The 22,481-nt window shown below is 37.1% G+C and overlaps 1 protein-coding gene across 1 annotated transcript in view; it reads left to right on the forward strand.

Moving 5' to 3' along the window:
* LOC149805369 (uncharacterized) overlaps positions 1-22,481 on the forward strand; it is a 272,199-nt gene that overhangs the window by 222,161 nt on the left and 27,557 nt on the right. The window contains exons 9-11 of the mRNA XM_089934156.1: positions 1,378-1,584; positions 14,676-14,790; positions 15,522-15,727. Of these exons, the coding sequence (XP_089790282.1) occupies positions 1,378-1,584; positions 14,676-14,790; positions 15,522-15,727 (528 nt within the window). The remainder of the gene's footprint in view (positions 1-1,377; positions 1,585-14,675; positions 14,791-15,521; positions 15,728-22,481) is intronic.

Consider the following 22,481-nt stretch of genomic DNA (forward strand, 5'->3'; position numbering starts at 1 on the left):
TTATCCCTACCAACATGAATAGAAGTTTGGTGGAATCTGTATATGGTCATGGTGATTCCACCCAGATTACGTAGATTCATACAACGACATTGGGCTGAAAAGCCAGTGTTAACGATAGCTTGCTATGTTTCAAATCTATTGATTTCGAAATAAAGAAAATTCTTAAAGCATGTTCATCACGTCAAATTCCAACACAAATCGAAAGTATCGAAAATTAATTATCAAAAACTAACATCTTAAGATTCATCAATTAAATTACATGTAATCGTCACACCGTAGTTTAGCGTTTTAAATGTTCAAATATACAAAAAATATACAAACTATCTTTAAAAACATTCCACTATCTGGGTTTGTATTTTCTTATTTATTAAGATTATTAGAATAAAACTTAGTGGATCGTCAGCTGCTGCTACCATTGAAGCTTTAATGTTTTTGCAATTTGTTCACAATTAACAGTTCCCCTTCCACGAATTAATGGAATACATTTGGCTAACGTTTCAAGGAACTCTATGCATATGCATAATTTTGAGTGTGTTGGTTTTCTTCTCCCACTCCTGCGAATTGAGGGTAATGCAATTCTTATACACGTTTCGTCTCAAATACGGGAGATAGAATTGGCGATTGCTTACATAATGCATCACGCAAAGATATGTTTCTGTATGTAAAGATGATGTACTTCCAAACACTAGTCGTTACGTTTTCGTATTATCTTGGTAAATGATAAAATATCAACTGTTTATATCTGACAACGAATCATCAAAAGTTGGCAAATTTTGTATTTGCAATCTCATTATATTCCTATATCCAGAAACGTTAACAGATAAGGGGTTTCATTCTAGTGGTTAGTTTCCTGGTTGTGTAAATGTAATGACCAGACAGATAGTCGTTTTCACTGCTTTCTTCTTTGTGTATATATATTAATTTTACTTGTTCAATGACTCGAATGACATTCAGAATCCCGATAGCTGCAATAGTCTTGGCTGATGGTAAGGATCCCAGAGCATACTCACGAGGCTTGATTATTTTCAGAATCCTAAAAGATGTAACCTAATTAACCGATGGTAAGGGCACCTCACGGTGTTTGTCAGTTATCCATAAAAATTGGGTCCATGGAGATCTGTTCTAATCATGTCCCCCTGCTTGCATTGATGTTTCTTTTTTTCTTCTCCGGATTATCCATTTCTTTTCCCATCTAACGCAAAATTGTCCTTTCAGATACTTCAATTCTACAGTTCAACTATAGTCCGTTTTCTTTCTTAAATTCCCAGTTTCCTTTCTTTAACTCCCTAGTTCAGGTGCAAATTGAGGTTGTCAGTCATTCACTGTCTTTTATTATAGGTATATTTATTTCAACAGTCTACGTTGATTATTTTATAGAATCCAGTCTTTCTTGAGAAGTTTTCTATAGAAGACCTTGCACCAAGGGACATCACAGATGAATCGTCACTTGAATTCCAAGTGTATTCATCACATCACATTACCAGAAGACATCTTGTTGGCATGGCTTCCGTTTACCTCAAAGACATTGACGGTTTCGAAAATGGTCAAACTGAGTTGGTAATACTCCCACAAACATTTTTCAGGGTAAGACGTTAATTTGTTTTCCAGTCTTCATGTACTGCAATAAAATTAAAAATAAACAAGTAATTTATGTATTTTAATCGTCTCCAACAAATCGACATGAGTATATTTACCATACATTTGTTTGATTTCCTGCATAGTAAATTTTCTCGGACATAAACTTCAATGAAAGTAAGGTCTGCTTTAAATATCTTGAAGGACATACATGTAAGATTTGTTCTGGTCTTTACGTATCGTAACTAGTGATTTTCCAAAATTTACATTATCAGGAAAGCGTTCACTGAAATCTGTATATTTCTTTTAATCGTCTTTATTGAAATAAGGTATAGTATAAATGTAAAAAATTATTTCTAAAAATTAAAACCTGCTTTCCAATCAAAACGTATCTATTAACACGAAAAATGTCAGTTCATATTTAATCTCTAATGTGAAACTCGTAACATTTGTGCACTTGTAGAGAAGTAGTTTTCATAGCGTAAACGTTGAATAAAGTCGTACTGAAAATTATCGTAGCAATGTTACTATACTGTAGTTTTAAGGGGTATTTTGACGACTTGTTACAAGCTAGTGTAACAGTAGGAAATCTAAACAAAAAAGTGAATCATTTTAATATTAACTTGTACGCAAAGACTTAGCTTTATTCAGACCATTTAGTAGTACGACAGGTTTATGTGTTAGTATGGTATGCTTACAGGGTGTTTAAAGCTAAGAGAAAATCGCAGGCCTGTTATTGATTACTTCTAGTGCGGTTGCTTCTCATATGTAGCTGTAGGAAATAAAATCTCACAAATCTTGCCTGCCATAAACAAATGGATGTGATTGCTGTTTTCTAATCCTAACAAACTAAAGACATTAGTCAGCATTTTGGTCTTAAAATAAGTTATAGAAAATGGTGAGAAGCAACAAGCTTTGTAAAATTCAATAAATAATTCCAGAGAAATTGGTTCATGTTTCTGTTTTCTGTTCAGAAATTAAACTTTTGATAAACATTATATTATTATTGACAGTGAATTATATTGATAATATATAGCTGATATTACGACTCCATGGTCTTAAAATAAGTAAAAGAAAAGAATGAGAAGCAACAAGCTTTGTAAAATTCAAACGTTAATTTATTTCACTAGAATACAGAGAGAAAATGTAAAACAACTTACGGTATTGCAAATTAAATCCCAAATAAACATAGAAAATTCTGAATAATCTTTAGTAGCATTCCAAATAATTTCCAGCTCCGAAGGCGTTGATGTGCCTTTAGTTGCTGGAAGTCTCTAATGTACCTTTGTATTAATGACCTACATTGCAATTATATGCCAACAGTTTTTTGTTGAATCATAGTAATATTATCCAAGGTTTACTTGTTTGAATTCAATATTATTTCAAGTTAATGTCTCTTTCCAAGATGTTTATAGACCAGCACTTTGTATTTTTAGAGAACAATAATTTGAATAAAATAATTTCACTTCAGATCATAATACAGTACAACAAAAGTACAAATGATTCTACTCAGATGTTACAGCACGAATACAGATTTTTGCCAGTAGACATAAAAAACTCAGGCGCAAAAGAATAACCTGGATGAGGGCAAATAGTTCATCTCGAGAAAAATATTAGTTATAACTAGTAGGTCTGTTATTTAGCTTATAATTTAGAGCATAGTAAAAACAATGTCTTTGACTCCGACCAAGATAAATATGTTTAATTCTATTGAAAACGATCCTAATATTAAACCCATGTTCATGGAAAAAATATTAACTCTGTATTAATTTAATGCAGAATTAAAAATCGGTAATTTTGGCCATGTAAACAATGAACTATATTTTGGACAAGTTCATCTACAGGATGCAATTTTACATAACCCACAGCATATCATAAATAAATTTTAAAAAAAGCAAACAATGCAAATTAAATATACTTAACACCGAATAAAAATTTGTATCATTTTTCATTCGATCTAAATCAAGCGCAACGTTTTCCCGATCCTTTCTGCGACATTTTTTATATACTTATATACTGATATATTACCTTCATGTTAAATTATATCCAATGATAGTATATATGATATGTGAATTCGAGGCCATCGGGGATAGGATTTTTATTAGTAAAAGCGACATAACAGTGCGTGACAATTAAGGATTGCAAAATCGGAAAATTTGTAAAACTGCCAATGTGTGTCTGTGTTTGTGTTTTTTTGTAGATTATTAGATTGGCGGCAACAATTTTTGTGATGATATCTGCAGTGTAACAGTCTATAGTGATATCTAGCATAGTGTCCCACCCAGCCCCATTATCTTGACCCCAGGCCGAACAGTCCTAACACTAACCTCTTAATGCTGAGCACCAAGCGAGGCAGCTGCTAGACCATTTTTACAAGTCTTTTGGTATAACTCGGCCGGGGTTCGAACCCGCGACCTCTTGCATCCGACACATGCCACCGGAGCAGTCGGTTGAATGAGTCAAAATATATCTACAAAGTATTGTTATATCAGCCTTTCTATCCATTTTCATTATTACGTGACACGGTAATAAAATTAGGCCGTTACTGCCAACATTATATTCCGACTTCACTTTTGAATGTATAGGTAGCGTAATAAGAAACTCCATTAGCTATTCAACATACCCGATTCTGTGAATATAGAGTAATAGATATTCTGTTTTTAAATGGTGCATCCACGATTCAGATTAATTATGGTTTGGTACTTTGATTTAACCTTGAAATATCTTACAGACATACTAGCGATATGACTGAATTTTTTTAAAGCTACGTTAAAAATCCAAATCACACTCACACTCACACACACACGCACGCACGCACACACACACACACACACACACACACTCGTTCAGCTGGGGTTAAACCCTGATATCAATACCAAGGTAACCAAAAGAAGCATTCCTAAAGCTGATACAAGTTTAGGACAGTTGGATAAGAAGCTGTATAGAGCAGTAGAGAATACCACATGAGTACAGATTATGTACTGAAGACGGTCTGTGATCATGAAATTCAAACTAGTACACGTCGCCTCTGGCACAATAGAACATGACAACAACAAAGTGTGAATGAAGTACAATTTACATACTACAAGATACAATATTGACCACGAAAAAATAAATAAACGTCATTTATTTTCATACTGATGCTTGTATGAGCTCGTATCGTTTACTTTTTAAAATATTTACGTTATTTCGACGAAAGACCTCGATTACGTTGATGACGCTCTAAGCATAGCACCTTAGACAGAAAATGCGAGTAACAGACCTTATAATGTTGTAACACAAAGCGAAATGATTCAGCAAGGAAAGCAAAAGATTCTCTAGCACTTCTAAGCAACCAGTCTATCACATTAAGAATTATATCGGACCAGGTAATGCTGCTGCTGTCAAACGAATAGTCGGCTTCATGTTTCAAGCTTCTTTTCATCATATGAGTAAATAGCATTGGCCTGGACCAGGAAAAGACAGGAGAGAAGGACCAGTAAAGCAGTAGATAAAAAACAATAGTTCTTACCAATTCGCTATACAGGAAAAACTGTACAAATTGCTGTTTTTCTTTCAACAGTTCAGTCATCCCTTCGTAATGGTGAAATTGCACTAACTTTTGAATTGAACTATTACAATGTTTTCACTTAAAATACTACCCAAACCTCTTAGATGACAACAACTTTTAATTTTAGATGTCAACAGATTTAATATGTTCTTGCATAAAATCATCTTTGTTTGTGGGGTTGGGTTGAGGGAGTGTTGATTTCTGGTGTCCATTTTAAATTCTTCAATATGTTTTTGCAAATTTCAACATCATTTCTCATCACCTCTATTTTTAATTTATCAACGTGCGTAGCATTTACATATTCCCTTTATTCTCTTTCCTCCTGAGTACTGAATACTTTTTAAATGCATTTGGAACTTCTCTACTTTGAATCATTTTGTAGTACTATAACACAATACCTTTGCCTAGAATAGCTGCTTAACAAAAGTTTCATGTGTGTTGGAACCTCGATGTTCTCAGGGATTACTATTACTTGTATATTCGTAAGTGATGGTTCAGTTTAGTATTCTTTTCAATGAAGCTTTGGGAATTTTTCTGCCGTTTATCTTACTGATTTGGGAAACACATCGCCTTCAGAAGCAGTGTCAACAACTGTTTTTGAACCAATTTATCTTTAATATATGTATTAATGTTGGTTTATCTCGTTTCGAATAATAATCTTCAAATGACGCTTCCCCATTCCTCAAAAGCAGCGATAGGTCCATTTCTTCCGTGAATTCCAGAATTCCGGGAGGAAATAACAATTACAAACGGGACATACAAACAGATAGCAAGTTAAAAAAGCAGAAGCAAGAGATGCACAAATTCTCAATTTCATTACCATCTGTCATGATTTACATTGGGGACAGCGTTGGTGATCAGATTAATTACGATTGTCAGCCAGGAAATCTTGTTAAATAAATTGAATGATGCCTATATACAAGCCAATGGAGTTTAATATTCCACCGGAGTTTGCCATTTAAGCTAGGTCCGTTTCTATCCTCATGGAGTACTACTTTGGTAAAAATTTTCCATATCGATTTCAGAACAGCAGAAATCAAAGGGGAAACAGGTGTCGAAGACCGTGCAATGAATAAATGTTGAAAAATACTCTTGAGGATACAAATGTGTAGTATTTGTCAATAACCTTTTACATGGAAAATATATTTGACAAAACAGTCAATCATGCACCACATTCGGTACATATCTTGGAATCGAGTACATTACTGACCCAACTGGATATCACTACGTCTTGTAACTCTTTCGTGTCTATAGCTTTCTCACACTCTAAACGTATCTTGCGATCGATTTTTTCACCTAGATTTTAAGTTATTTTTGACTATTCATTGTAGCACTGCAATCATCTTTGAACTAGCTTTAGGAATATATTAAAATCGTGTTGATCTAGCTTCTAAACTATTTTCAAATAAATAGAAGGATATTATTCAACAAAGCAAGATAAATAAAAACAGGGCTGGAACAATGCGACTAACCTGGTAACATCCAAAAGAATCAATGATACTTGTAGAGTTGAAGATGGTAAGCAGCTTGGAGAACGTTGACTACAATTGAACGGGCCAAAGATGAACGAATAATGTGTGAACACGAAAATGGAACACTACGGAAGTAACGCGATGTGCCTCATACAGAGAGGGACATACAGTGGAACACATGTCTAACTGAAATAAATCAACGAACAAACTGCCGTTTATTCAACACTGGTGTAGCTCAATAGAAGTGTGCTTTTTGTGCAACTTGTGTTATATATATGTTGAATTCCGTTTTGGGGGGAGGGGCATAAACTTCAAAGTTATGTACTCTTTCTTCGTTCAATGAAACACGTTGAATGAATAAGAGGTAGTGGGTTACCGACACGTATCCTATTATCGGTGGAGATATAAATGTCGCGCAACGAGTCGTACACAGGTGGCTAGCTTAGCTAAAATATGGTTAAGAGTCAAAAGCAATGAACCATGAAAGTTGTTGTTGCTGTAGGGTTTAACGCCATTTTTCAGCACACGATAGGCTACACATTGCGGCCAGTTTTAGTGGTGGAGGAAGAACCCGGAAAACCCGGAAAGAACGACCGACCGACGAGAAGATACTGGCAAGATTTCTCACATACCCACATCCGGAACTATGAAAGAAGTAACTGGATATATATATATATATATATATATATATATATATATATATATATATATATATATATATATATATATATATATATATATATATATATATAGATTCTAGACACAAAAAACACACCACAGCAATAGCTATTATTAGTGTTTGCTTCAGAATAGATGATTTACCTAAAGTTAGACAATATATACAACAGGGAATAAAGATTGAGTTATGTGCCACTGAGTGTGACATGAGGAAGATTGTCACTTTACAATCTTAGTTTTGAAAATTACTGGCAGATTTTGAATATTGAAATCAAACAGAATGATCAAGAGATTAAAAATCTGATGTATTATTTCATCATAAAGATTTCTGACTTGAACTAGAGTTGCAAGGAGAGAACGTAATAATCTAAATGACAGAGAATGCCAACGACAAAAAATGACTGAATAAAAGCATGATGAGGATCAACGGAAACAAACTACAACATAGCAATAACGAAATTTAACGATGCAAGCAAGACGAATACATATATTGCACTCACCGAGTTTTACAATAAGTACTTTAAACGAAAAGGAAGAACAATCTTCAGAATAATGAAAATAACATGAAATGCAAATATGTTTGATGCCTTGTTGCTTCTAATAGACAAATCATGATAAGCATAAACATTAGAAATTTGAGATAACATGCAGGTAACGGGAACACACTGGTAGTGAAGCTGTAACGTTTGTTGCTTATAGAAGGAAGTTAAGAATACAACGTGATCTACAGGTTATTGCAGGTCATTGTCCATTGTATCCATGTGCTTTTCCTCGGGATTTTAGATTTGTTATTTTACTGGCCATAGCGGCTTATTGAATGAAGGTGGCAACGGTCGCTACAAAATCAGGAAATCTCGCACAACTTGAAAATGACAAACAGAAATGAACTTCCTTTATTTTGCCACTACATCACTGCGAAGACAATTAAAGACATCGCTTTCAATCAGTCTTAATCTTCCTTCTCCATACATAAGGTTTAATAGTGTCTTGATACTGTTTAAAACCAGTAGAAAAAATGATCCAGTAAATTTGCAACATAGAAGATTTCGGTGACAAAAGTTAGTCTGCCATACATAGCTTATTCCCAAGGAGTTATAGAACTGTATTTCTTCGCTGAGGAACAAAAACACGGAAATTAGTAATGTAGGTAATATTAATTTTTCCAATGATATTCATTGAATCCAATTTGATTTGAGAAACTGAGAAACACTTAAGATAACAGGCTGAAAACCTGATTTTATATATATATATATATATATATATATATATATATATATATATATATATATATATATATATATATATATATATATAGACGGTTTGTTCAATATATATATATAGAAATGGACTGATCTTTGCTCCAGTGTGAGTTGTGGTGTCAAGCTTATCTCTCTCTCTCTCTCTCTCGCTCTCTCTCTCTCTCTCTCTCTCTCTCTCTCTCTCTCTCTCTCTCTCTCTCTCTCTCTCTCTCTCTCTCTCTCTCTCTCTCTCTATATATATATATATATATATATATATATATATATATATATATATATATATATATATATATATGTATGTATGTATATATATAGTTGATGAGACAAGATGGCCTCTATCGCTTAACCGGCTTGAAGCAGCTGTTCCGTTTTTTATTGCCGTTTTCATGATATTTGTGCTTGTTGCCTGTTTTCATCTTCGTTATTGTCTTCATTATGTATTGGCTGTTAAATTCGTATGTGTTTCTTCATCTCCTTGTTTTAGAAACGAGAACAATTAGACTTTTTCTCAGCTGTCTTGCTCCACTGTTTTTAACAAACCGTCATCACGTGATACTCGCCCGTTTATGCTACGATGGACCCTCATTAATTGCTTTAAATGATCACTCCTTGGCTCTTCACGCTATATTGTGCTCTAGACAAAAGAACTATGACTACATTCATCATTACCTAAATGTAAACAGAAGCGAAAAAAAAAAAAACGTTGTTTCAAAGCTGGCCGGCGTAGAACAGGAAGAAGAATCCCAGTTTCCCCTCTTATTTCGGCTCAACAAGTTAAAAAAATTTCGACCGTTAATTTAGATAACCTAATTCAAATCCCTATATTAATTCGTCAACCTTTGTGTCAGCTTTCCAAGAAATACCTCTACGCATTGCATTATTCAATGCCCAGTCAGTAGGACCACCGGAAAAGCGCACAGATATAGCTAATTTTATCAACGACCAAAATGTTGACATATTTTTCCTGACAGAAACATGGCTAAAAACAGAAGGCGATGAACCCAAGTGTGCGGATCTAATACCCACTGGTTACTCCATCAAGTCGTTACCCGTAATTCTCGCGGAGGTGGAATTGCTGTCATCACAAAGAACTCCATGATAAAACGTCTTAACTACACCACAACATTCAATTTCGACCACATATCGTTTGAACTAGTCCAAACCACACTCACACTGGAGCAAAGGTCAGTCCATTTTTTCTGCCTATACCGCCCTCCTCTTAGTAGAAAAAAACAAGCTTGCTGACTCTCTCTTTTTGGAGCAGTTTCCGAATCTCCTGGGCTATTGAAATTCGATAGGTGGCAACCTGATTATTCTTTGAGATTTCAACTTTCACTTTGACTGTCCCAGAAACTCAAATACATCAAAACTCATAGATTCCATTAATGTTTTCAACCTCAAACAGTCAGTTAACCAACCCACCCATAAACATGGTCACATTTTAGACTGGATTCTTCATAGACCTGATGACAACATTCAACGGTCCTCCCTGGTATCCCATGACCTTGCATCAGATCACCTCTGCATTATATGCCATCTTGACGTATCAGTCCCTAACAATCTACCTTTATCTGCTACTAAGAGAAACCTCCGTATGATAAATAGAATCAAACTAATGCACGACAAGCTAACCTAACAACTTGCTTACCTCCTACAGCAGAACAACTCGATAACTGCCTGCGTTCATTGCTTGACAAACATGCCCCAGCTACCAAGTGCAGAGTATCAATTCAAAAGTGTTCTCCATGGTATAGCAGTGTTAGGGACCAGCTTTGCATTGCTAGAAGAGACCGCCGTAAAGCTGAGAGGCTCTGGCTTTCCACCAGACTCACTATTCATAAGCAAGGCTATGAAGTCGCTAAGAAGAATGTCACAAATATAGTCTATGCAGCGGAATCAGCCCACTACACTACTAAGATCATGGAAAGTTCCAGCTGCAAAGAACTCTTTGCTCTTACTAACAAGCTAATGTCAAGGAACAAATCAACACCACTTCCAACTACCTTTTCTCCAGTCGACTTTCAAAACATGTTTGCAGATTTCTTCCGTGACAAAGGACAAACCATTAGAGATAAGCTTGACACCACAATTTCAATTGACTCGTCGTCACCATACAGTTGGGATACAGAATTTGAGCGGCAAACATTAGCAGCATTTGAATCTGTCTCTATGGATTTTGTACATACAATCCTGATGAAGAGTGCACCAAAGTCATGTTAACTTGATCCAATTCCAATATCACTGCTGCTTGAGTGCTTAGATCCAGTATTGCCTTCACTAATTGATGTAATTAATACCTCTCTCTCATCCGGGGAATTCCTATCATTTTTCAAAACTGCCATTGTAAAGCCTCTGCTGAAGAAACCAACACTAGACCATAACGATTTAAAGAACTACCGCCCAGATTCTAATCTCCCATTCATATAACAAATCTTAGAAAAGGTTGTTTTATCCCAGCTTGTATCTCATCTAAATTCAAACAGTCTTTTTAGCAATGTACAATCTGCATATCGCCCTTACCACAGTACTGAAACTACTCTTCTAAAAGTAGTTAATGACATTCTCTCTGCGTTGGATAGCGGAAAGATTACAGTCCTCACCCTCCTTGATTTGTCTGCAACATTTGACACAATAGACCATGATATATTACTTCAACGTCTCCAGCATGTATTTGGCATTCATGATGCTACCTTACTGTGGTTCAAGTCTTACTTGGTCAACAGGACACAAATTGTATCTGCAAATGGAATACACTCCAGCCGAGTTGATCTATGTTGTGGTGTTCCACAGGGGTCTGTTCTTGGACCTGTTCTCTTCATTCTGTACACTCAGCCGCTCTCAAGTGTCATAGATCATCATCCAGTGTCTCACCAATTGTACGCTGATGACACCTAAATATACAAATCTAGCCACCCAACTGAAGTTGATGCTACCATCCAAGGTGTAGAGAGGTGCATTTCTGATGTGAAATCATGGATGACATGTAACAAGCTACAGATGAATGATGATAAAACTGAGGCCATTCTGATCACAACACAAAGACTTTCTCATTCACATCCTTTACCTCAAACAATAAGTATCAGCAACGCCAAATTTAAATTCACACAATCAGTACGAAACCTAGGTGTTACTCTGGACAGTACTCTCACATTGCACCAACATGTCATGAACATATGCAAGGCTGCATATCATGAGCTGAAACGTATCAGCTCTATTCGCAGATATGTTTCAGTTGATGCCACTAAAACACTTGTGTGTTCATTAGTACTTTCAAGACTGGACTATTGTAACTCAATTATGTCTGGTTCATCTCAATATCTACTCCAGAACTTAAAAAGGTTCAAAACACAGCTGCTCGGATCATACTTAGAGTACCACGATCAGAACACACCTCCCCACTGCTCTGTACCCTACACTGGCTATTCATTCGATCCAGAATCAAACACAAAATTTGTTCTCTGTGCTACGTTTCACTGTCGGACTCTAGTCCAACATACCTATCCGACCTCACCCATGTGTACACACCAGCAATATACTTACGCTCCTCCTCTGATAATCGTATACTCATTATTCCCACTATGAAAACAAAATCATATGGACAGCGTTCTTTTGCATACCAAGGCCCAGCAACGTGGAATGAATTGCCCACTGAACTTAGACACAAAGACACAGTGATCACATTCAAGAGGGCTCTCAAAACTCACTTATTTCGATTGCAAGAACAAACTTAAAGATCTAATAATGTTTCCTACCTGAAATATTCTCAGCATGTTTTTTATTTTTTAATGTTTTTTCTAATTTCATGGTGTTTGTTTTTGTAATAATATTAGTATATGTTTTGTATCTTATAGGTGTTGTCTAATGTTGTAAAGCGCTTAGAGCTTCTAAAGATTAGGCGCTATACAAAGTCCTCATTATTATTATTATTATTATTATTTTATATATATATATATATATATATATATATATATATATATATATATATATATATATATATATATATTTTATATCTGTGTGTGTGTGTGTGTGTGTGTGTGTGTGTGTGACGGTAACGTTGCCATTCAAAACAATTGAAAATCAAAATTTGTTTAAGCTCATACAGATGACATCACGTTGTGGAGCGCGTAAGAGTTACGTTTGAAATAGTCTCATAAAATGATAATTTGTGTAGTACGTATCTGTGGTTTTAAAAAGGTAGCTTGAACTAAATCTAGATGGGACTGAATAGAGGCGTTTCTAATCATATCATTAGCAACCGTCCAAAGTTTCTGTTCAACAAGACATACGATAGGAACTGGTTTTTCAAATAAGGAAATGTGATTATGATGGACTCAGATAATAAACTGGTCAAGTGGTTAGAGTTGCTCGCTAATTTATATCACGGAAACGATATTTTGCCTCTAATTGGTGACTGTGGGAATCTTGGCAACATGGAAAAGGAAGCAATTAATTTAACCATGCTAATTTCAGTAATGGGCATTTTCAAATATCGGCCGGTATGGTCGTTCAGAAATACATCTTTATAATCAAAACTTTAACAGAGAATACTGTATCCTTATGATAGTCTTTAGCATCAAGTACAAGACGTCATTGGAAACGATGTCTGAAGAGAATCATTTGATACTAGATGAACTGAAAGGAGTAAAAGTTGATACTTTGAAACAAAACCAAATAAACAAACTTTTAATTAGACATGAGTTTCCAATTCAGTCCAAAATATTTACGTGAAGGCGATGGTAATACGTTTACGTTGTCAACTAAAATATTTGAAATTTTTATATTATTATTATTATTATTATTAATATTATTAGTTTTAAAATCTTTATCTTTTACACTGATATATGCTTACTAATACAAACAAATCAATATGTACGCTTCCCTCCGAGAATATGAGACCTAAGTGCAGTGTTAAATATCCAATACTTCGTGCTTTCGCTTATTTCCTACACCAATTTAATTTATAAAATGTCATTCAATGAATCTTCCATTTCACTTCTGTTCATTGTGTTCGTAGGTATTGTTCTGTCATAAATCTCTCTCTCTCTCTCTCTCTCTCTCTCTCTCTCTCCAACCAGGGTATATTGTCACATTTAATCTGATCAGTCTGGTGTTGATGTGATGTGATTTGGATTTTTAACGTAGCTTTAACAATTTTCCAGTCATATCGCTACGATGTCTGCAATGTGGCAGTTTATAGTGATGTCTAGCACTGGGGCATCATGCCGCAGACATGTAGCATGCTGATCAGTCTGGTTATGCTTTACTAAATAGAAAATATCTCTCATGTAACACACTCGTTATCTTCTAATAATTTAATCAGTTTATATCATTCTGCTGAAAATATACTCCAATCCATATGTAATAATTTCCAGTAATATTTAAACACCTTTAGTGACATGAAACACACAACGGTAGTCTGCAATATTCTCCAAGAGCAACAAATTTGTTCGTATTATGTGATATACATATTTTGTACGTTTACTGACAAGCTGTTGAATAATTTTGATACATTCTGAATACATGCGTCCCAAATTTCAGAACTATAGCATAATATAGGTTTTGCTCTAATATGAACAAGTTTTAAACGCATCTACACTAATAGCACTATGTATATAAATATTACCTTACAAGACTGATAAGTGACTAGTGAATGCAGGTAAAGCATTCAAGGATAAATCTCTCTGCACTGTAATATATATATATATATATATATATATATATATATATATATATATATATATATATATATATAAAAGCAAATTAGTCAGACAAGAGAAATATGGTACACTTTTTATTGTGATTTTGCAGTACCACAATTATAGCTTTTTCTTCATAGAAAGGTTTGATTAGCACGATAGTAGATGACTTACTGCTATCGTAAACATACATGATGGGTGCACAGACTATATAAATTATGGAATCTGAAGATAGTTGGGTTTATTCAACTGAAGTCTCGCAAATTTTCTGTTTTTTTATCATAAAGTGTTCAAATACTGTTAACGCATTTGGTTTGCAATGCTATTTCATATTTTGTAAAAATTAATTTTACCCCAGTGGTCTCGCATTCATATCTTATCATCCAATGATCACACCAAACACTCATACCAAAAGTAATCTAAAAATATATTTATATTTTTTCAGTTGCATCAAGGTGATATTCGAATAACTGGATGTTACCAACCAGTTGCTGGAAAAATTGCATTTAGTGTGATAGAAGCCAGGAACATCCCCCGCGTGTCTCTTCTAGGAACCGTCAGTAAGTCGGATTAATAGATTTATTCATTTTAACTCAATATTCATGAAATACACTTAAACAGTTTGTCTTATTTCCGCTGTATACATTCCTACAGCATCAAGAAAATACGTGTTGAATTCATATAGAATCTAGCAGTTTTTCTGTTTCACCCTGCATTCTTGTAAGTTTAATCTTCAGGCCTGAGGAATTTATAGCGATCAAGGCGAAGGATCATTTGTGTATGAAATGTTGAAAGTACAAAATATTATAAGAGAATAATGCTATGAAGATTGTGCATCAAAATTGTACTTCAATATAATTTCTTAAATTTCAAAGAAATATAAATTGAATTTTATCTTATCGTAATATTCATAAGGAAGTCCAGTGATTAATACATCCACCCACCCCCTACCCATGCACCCACCCATGGAAATGATAGTTAATATGGCTATGTCTGAAAATCGCTATGGCCATAAATAATCCTACGATAGACATGAGACATGCAGTAAAGTAATATTTATGTAATGATATAATGAATCCTGCTTGCTTTAGTTGAAAATAAACTTTCAAATTTGGGTTTTAAGACATAGATATACCTTATTATAATGTGGAAAATATTTGTATTTACGAAACAAGCTATCTGAGAAACCTTTTAAAGACAATTTTTTATCTCTGATTGAAATTATATAATTTATATATTACATTCAAGTCTAGTTTCGAACTTATAAATCAATGCAATCAATTTATTTTAGATCCATATGTTAAAGTGGAGATGTACGTCAACGGAATACGTGAAGCTAAACACAAGACAAAGGTCCGGCAAAATACACAGGATCCACTGTGGAATCATCCTTGCGTATTCGATATCAACCGAGAAAATCCGAAGCTTCTGGGTCATATGTTTATTTTTCATGTGATTCACAAGGATATGATGATGGGCGTCCAGAAAATTGGTCAGGTACTAACTAGATTTTATGGATATCGCCTACACTTTATGGAGAGTCCCTTTTAAATTTAGAGGTATCTTTATTTTCGTGTAAACATCTGCCAGTTAGATGTTTCTATATACGAAAAATAAAAATGCTAGCTGTCTATATGGTATTAATCTATATCTCTTACTATTTTGTATGTGCGATTTAAATAAATTTACTCGCACACATATTAAGTGGAAAGTAAAAGTGAGCTTTTGCTGATGTGTTTGTCTCTCATCACTCAGGTGGAGTATTGCGTTTGGTTCTTAGTGAAAGGTACTTGTTCTACATATAGACTAAGAGAGCCTTTTTACAAAACAAAATGAGCTGTCTTAAATTATTCTTTGAAGTTGTGAATTATTGGAAGCATATATTCGTATTAAAGTAGATTTTCAAATTACGACGTATTTGGAACATATTTTCGTGCAAAGCTAGGTTTAAATCACGAACAAAACTATTGTACTTACTTAGCACTGACAAGGTAGGAGGCTCTGAAACAATGTCAAAAAAGGCCCCATCTCCAATATATGTTACCATTTTATTGAATTGCGGGGCCCTCTGCCGGGCTGGGGCCCTAGAGCAATTGCTCCATTCGCTCGTCTTTTGATCCGGTCATGCCCTTAGCCCATCCGTTCCTGCCATCCCAGTTCTAAGGCTTGGATCAAGGTGGGAGTTAAAAATATGACTAGCTGAGTGTAGAGTACAACACATTTCAAAGCAATTGACTTTGTACACTATTATGCAAGACTGAGTTTATGATAACACAAAACATTCTTGCACGATAATGTACGCGGAGTAATGTCACAAGGACGATACAATGTGCAATTATGTTCCTCATAGGGCGATTATCTTCATCATCATGCGATTAATTTAGGATTCACGTTAGATTGTTGAACAATAAAGTTTGTATGCGAACAGTGATACAGCTGCCGTTAAAGTGTGTGTGTGCGTACGTGCGTGCGTGTGTAAGTGTGTGGGTGGATAGATAGAGAGATAGAGAGAGAGTTGTTATTGTTGTTGTTGTTGTTGTGTTTAACGCCATTTTTAAGCACACGATAGGCTATACATGGCTGCCAGTATTAATGGTGGAGGAAGAACCCGGGAAATCCCCAGAAAGAACCACCGACCCTCGAGAAGCAGCAGGGGGGGGCGAATCCGACATTTTGTCCAAACGTCATTTGGCTTAATTAGTACTTTCTGCACTCAGCGGATCCGGTGTCGTCAGCGCCTGGTAAAAAAAAAACGACGTCGTCGTCGTTGTCATCGTCGAGGGGCCAAATCGACAATTCTCCGGACGTCATTTGGTTTAATTAATACCTTCTGCGCGCCGATCCCAGCGTCGTCAGCGTCCGGTAAGCACAGCGACGACCGCGTCGATGTCATCGCCCCCCCTGCTGCTAAGTGGCTACTTGCAATTTAACCGAATATTTGGTCAAGTCCGATACGATATCGTGTCCGAGGGTCATGTAAATTTATCGTTACAAATCCATGTGGGGTCGACTGAGCATGACTAAAAAAGTTTCGAAAAACATTAAAGTCCATGTCACCGCCGCACCATGTCTGCCAAATATTTCGTAGCGTGTGTGTATCAACGCCGTTGAATACAGCAAGAATATTACAGTTGTCTCTGATTACTTTTGGAATCTGAGTGTATCGTTGAGTGACATATATCACGTCAGTGTTTTTATGCCTGCCTCTGGAAAATATCTTAGCTGGGTTTTTTTGATTGTCTAACATAACATCATCGTACACGACTAGATTGTTAACGTCGCCATCAATATCATCGATACCTGGTGCATCATTGATATCTGTAATAAACTCAATAACATTTTTTTTAGCGATCGCTGATGCATTCTCGTTGAAATCTTTCAACACCTCGTAGCATCGTTGATCATCTACGCTAGGAGCAACCAAATACAACTTATCCCACTTCATCCATCTCATTATTAAATTAAGTAGCAATTGCGTCTTGCCGGATCCAGATGGTCCGATGATAATCATCCGGATCGAGTTTGGTAACGCTGCAACATGCTTAACTGGTTCTCTTGTTTTAGTCGCTGAAAAGTCAATTATATTCATGTCTCTATACATAAATTATGGATCTATATTGTGTGAAGTGTAGAGTGCGTACTGGCACAAATGATATGACAACCGTTACAACAAGAAATAATAGATCAGCACTTACTGGTAAGTGTGTACAGTGCGGTACAAATAAATTTAGATTTATTTCTATTAAACCCGGGGATGTTTTAAAAAAAAGCGAGGAGGTGACATTGCAGCCAAGTTATCAAAACTCCCCGGAACCCCGTGGGCAAAGTATCCAGGAGAAAAGCACCTCCCAGGATATAGCTACTGTGGCCCCGGAACGCGATTAGATATCAGACTCGATGATCAAAATCAGCCCAAACCCGGTGAGTATCCAATAAACGCTATCGATAAGGCGTGTCATGCTCATGATGTTGCTTACAAAAGTAGCGATCTGCAACAGCGTCATATCGCGGACGTAAAATTAATTCACGCGCTAAATGCTATTCCTGATAAATCCTTCAAAGAAAAATTGGCCTCATGGTTGGTAAAATCGGCTATGAAAGGTAAATTAATGATTGGAAGCGGAGCTTCTCGCGCTGGTAATTGAAAACGCTAGCGTTTATAATAACAACATGGAATCCATCTATTATTCTCCGAGAGGATACTGGAAAGGGAAGGCCGCAATTGGTAAGCTTGCAAGCGCTGCAAAAGTAACGAGGGCCACTGCGGCTAATTGGTTATCCAAACAGGCTATATGGCAAATCTATCTACCACCGCCTAAACAAATCAACTTCTCGCGCTTTGATGTCAGCGTACCTAATGAAGTTCATCAGGCTGATATACTATTTCTGCCGCATGACAACGGTTACAAATACGCGCTAACCGTAGTTGATGTTGCGAGTCGATACAAACAAGCGGAGCCGTTAAAAACAAAGTCAGCAACTGAAGTAGCCGCTGCGTTTGAAAGAATTTATCGAAGAGGTCCTCTGCGCTGGCCAAATCTATTACAAGTTGATCCTGGTAGTGAATTTCGCGGCGCTGTTTTATCAACGCTGAAACATCATAGCGTCGCGGTACGACGAGGTCATACTGCGCTACATCGTGATCAGGCAATTGTTGAACGATTCAATCGGACTCTTGCTGAACGGTTATTTGGATATCAATACGCGAAGGAATTCATCCAAGAAAAACGATCTCGTGAATGGGTCAAAAGGTTGCCAGGCGTAATTGCAGCGTTAAATAACGAGATTACCCGAGCAATCAACATGAAGCCCAGCGACGCGATTAAATACGAGTATATACCCGGAAGATCAAAAATAGATAGCGTTTCCAAGCCGATTTTCGGCGATGTTACCGTGAGATATCTGTATGAACCAGGAGAGCTTGAAGGCGGTAAAAAAAGGGCTACTGATCCTATTTGGAGTGTTACCACACATAACATATCAACGATAACACGATCAACTGGTAGACCACCGATCTACAGACTGGATTCAACTGCTCCTCAGCGCGGATTTACACGCGAGCAACTACAAGTGATACCTGACGATACTCAATTACCCCCGCGTGGTCTTAACTAGCGCCGTTGCGTCTATTGCACTCAAGACAGGTCAACCTCACATTGTTTTTGACATGACCGAGACTGTTATCGATCCTGTCCACGGTAAATTGGCGAGCGTCTTTATCCGAATAACGCCAACTCATTATACAATTGCAACTCGCGCAGTGATTATTCTGTTGTTGTCGTAACGCAATTATTAATTCGGCATCAATATCAAAACGCCGTTGTTTTTTTTTATCCTGTTGGCGGTAACCCGAGAGTTTTCTATCAATGACGCTTGCATCGATGGTGACTCCGTCACTGACTCCGTCAATAACAATTCTTCGAAGCTGATTTATCCTCCGTACTCGGGACACCGCAAGATAGACTAGATTGGACCATTCGATGCGATTATCAACTATCCAAACAATTGTGTCCGTGATGGTTAGTCCCTGCGAGGAATGTATTGTTGTTGCGTATCCTAGCGTCCACGGGGATTTATCAGCACGTAGCGCGTCCTCGACGACGCCGATATCAACGAGCACGATATCATTCAGCACGAGAATTTGTTTTTCTGTCCGGCCTGGAATTTCAACTTCAATGTTCTGCCGCCGTGTAGCCGCGGGTCTATAACATAACGGCACTGGACGCGTTGGAAACTTTTCCTTATGCAACGTAAACAACTTCCGCCGAAGTGTGTCCCTGACTATCTTTCTACTCGCTACAATCAAATCGTTTGGTCTCCATGTTTCCCAGAATTCATTTAACGGCGTTTCCGGAATCACCTCGCGGATTATTTCACACTGAATTCTATCCGGCTGTAATCTGATTAATTTTTTAACCCCGCGCAGTTGTTCATCAAGTGCTCGGTAATCAGTATCGGTTTCTTCATAATAGTCCACAAAACCCTTTAACCAATCATGTGGACCCTCGCCGACAAATGGTGGTGGTTGGCCATGATCCCCACACATGATTACCGCTGTATTCGCGAGCAGCAACCAATCAAGAAACATTCGTAAAGTATCTAACGAAACAGTACATATCTCATCCCAAATGATAACCCCAGGAATAAATTTTTCACCCATTCGATCAGGAGTTCACTCACCGCCGCTGTATCGAAAAAAGCTGTGATAAGTAACGGCGTCAACATTTCGTTGTTTTATTTCTCGCGCTAGTCTATGGGTCGGTGTAAGCACGATCATACTTGCCCGCGTTCGAAATAATTCAATTGCCCGAGTCGTCTTTCCTGACCCGCCACAGCCGCTTAAATAAACTGTTTTGTGTCTACAAATTGGATCAGAACACGGTGGTGCATTAGACCATTCTGACAATTTATCACCGCGTAGGTAATTGTTTTCAACGGTGACATCTGCTGACGGGGAATAATCGCGTCGTATTTCATTTTTAATTCTCCATGTACCCCAACTCTCGTCTGGACTAGTAAACTCGGCTACGTTTCCCTTATACGCTACGTCAACATAAAACGAATCAACGGCTACTCTAACGGCGGTGTCAGGAAATCTATTTATCATCGAGAATAAATTGATAGCGGCGTAACCCAGCATAGACGCCCTCAAATGCGGGTATGCTGGGCTGTCTCCATCGCTGTAGGTAACAACTGTACCCAACCTTGTTCCATTGGACAAGAAAGCTGTTTCGCAGTTCACGTATCTATTTTTCGCCACTGCGTCCTTGATTACGAAATCATATTCTGCGTCATCTATAATCAGCCGTGAGCAATATCGTTTGTAGTCGCAGTTTTTTCCACCTTGTGTGAACTTACCGATTATTCTTCTACCGAGATCTTTTGCCTCGTGGTTTCGTTGGTTGAATATCCTCCTGGACCATTCGACGATATATTCCTCGTCGGCATCGATGTGTTTTCTGGATTCGTCAATTATGCTATCTAGACGCTCCGGTTCTGGTAACCAGACTTCAGTCTGCGCTCGGTATGATATAATCGCGTCACTGACAATCAACGAAATTAGCATTTTACAATCAATCATATACCGTAGCAGCGCTATTGGCAGCCACTTCTTTTCAGCCATGTGTCTACCGATCCAAATATAGCAACAGCGATGAAGTCCTGCCGCGAACTCAAATGATACTATGCGAGCGAATCCGGTTAAATCAAAATCAGGCAGTGGTCCATTAATAGCAACACGAGTCATTTCATGTCTGGGGTGTCCAAATCGTTTGAAATACTCAGCGGCGGATCCATACCCGAGAAAACTCGCTGGATAACAGGCAACCATATCAACGGAAATCATAGCGTCGCGGTTGTATTCAGTGTTCCATAGTCCACCGTGATAGTATTCCAAACAACTGGATTGTACATCCGGTAGAAATTCCCTGCGCGTTGGACTCCACGCATTTTTCCTCGCTGCAACATGAGCTACAACCGATGGAATCGTAAAACAATTTGTTAGCAGTTGTTCATCATGCTCTTCAAATTCCATGGCGGTTTTTTTCATCCTGTTGTGAAATGCTTCAGTGCGATATAATTCACCGTTTGGTCTTACAAACTGATCAAAGGTATCAGCGCTGCGAAGTAACCACACTGATACAGGGTCGTTTTGACACAAGTAGGCAATAGCATCAAATAGTTTCCTCTCCGCGAGAAAACCGTCCTGTATAAATTCTTCGGGTATATACTTTACTGTTCTATCCCGTGGAAACACTGTGATCGCGGGCGTCCACGCGTGTTCGTTATGATCAATAATTTTAATTGGGGCCCCATTTGATTTGTACTTTGATTCGTATAATACTTCACCGGTTATCGTTGTAACGGTTATTGGAAATCTCAGCGATGTTTCTAATCTCGCTATGTCGCCTATGGTTGCTCCTCGCTCGCGCATTGTCTCCTCCCACTGGTTGATTTTGCTACGTCGTAAATCAGTCAATTTGTTTCCTCGACACGCATTTGTAAAATGCTCTATTACTCGTTCTGCTACACAATTTATCCCCGTTGACTGTTTCATTGGTTTCAGTTTTCCGATATCAGGTTTCTTATTTAGCGGGTATATTCCATAAACAACTGCTGTTTCAGGATACGCTCGTTCATAGTATGGTCTGTCAATTCCGGTTAACAGCCCCGGCTTGGAGTCGCGGCTGACAATGACTGTTTTCTTGTCGCTGAGAACCGGTTCAAATTTATCACGTATGATCCAATTACC

This window comes from Sinohyriopsis cumingii, chromosome 2 (assembly GCF_028554795.1).
Source record: "Sinohyriopsis cumingii isolate HCF-2022 chromosome 2, ASM2855479v2, whole genome shotgun sequence".
NCBI classification, from domain to species: Eukaryota; Metazoa; Mollusca; class Bivalvia; order Unionida; family Unionidae; genus Sinohyriopsis; species Sinohyriopsis cumingii.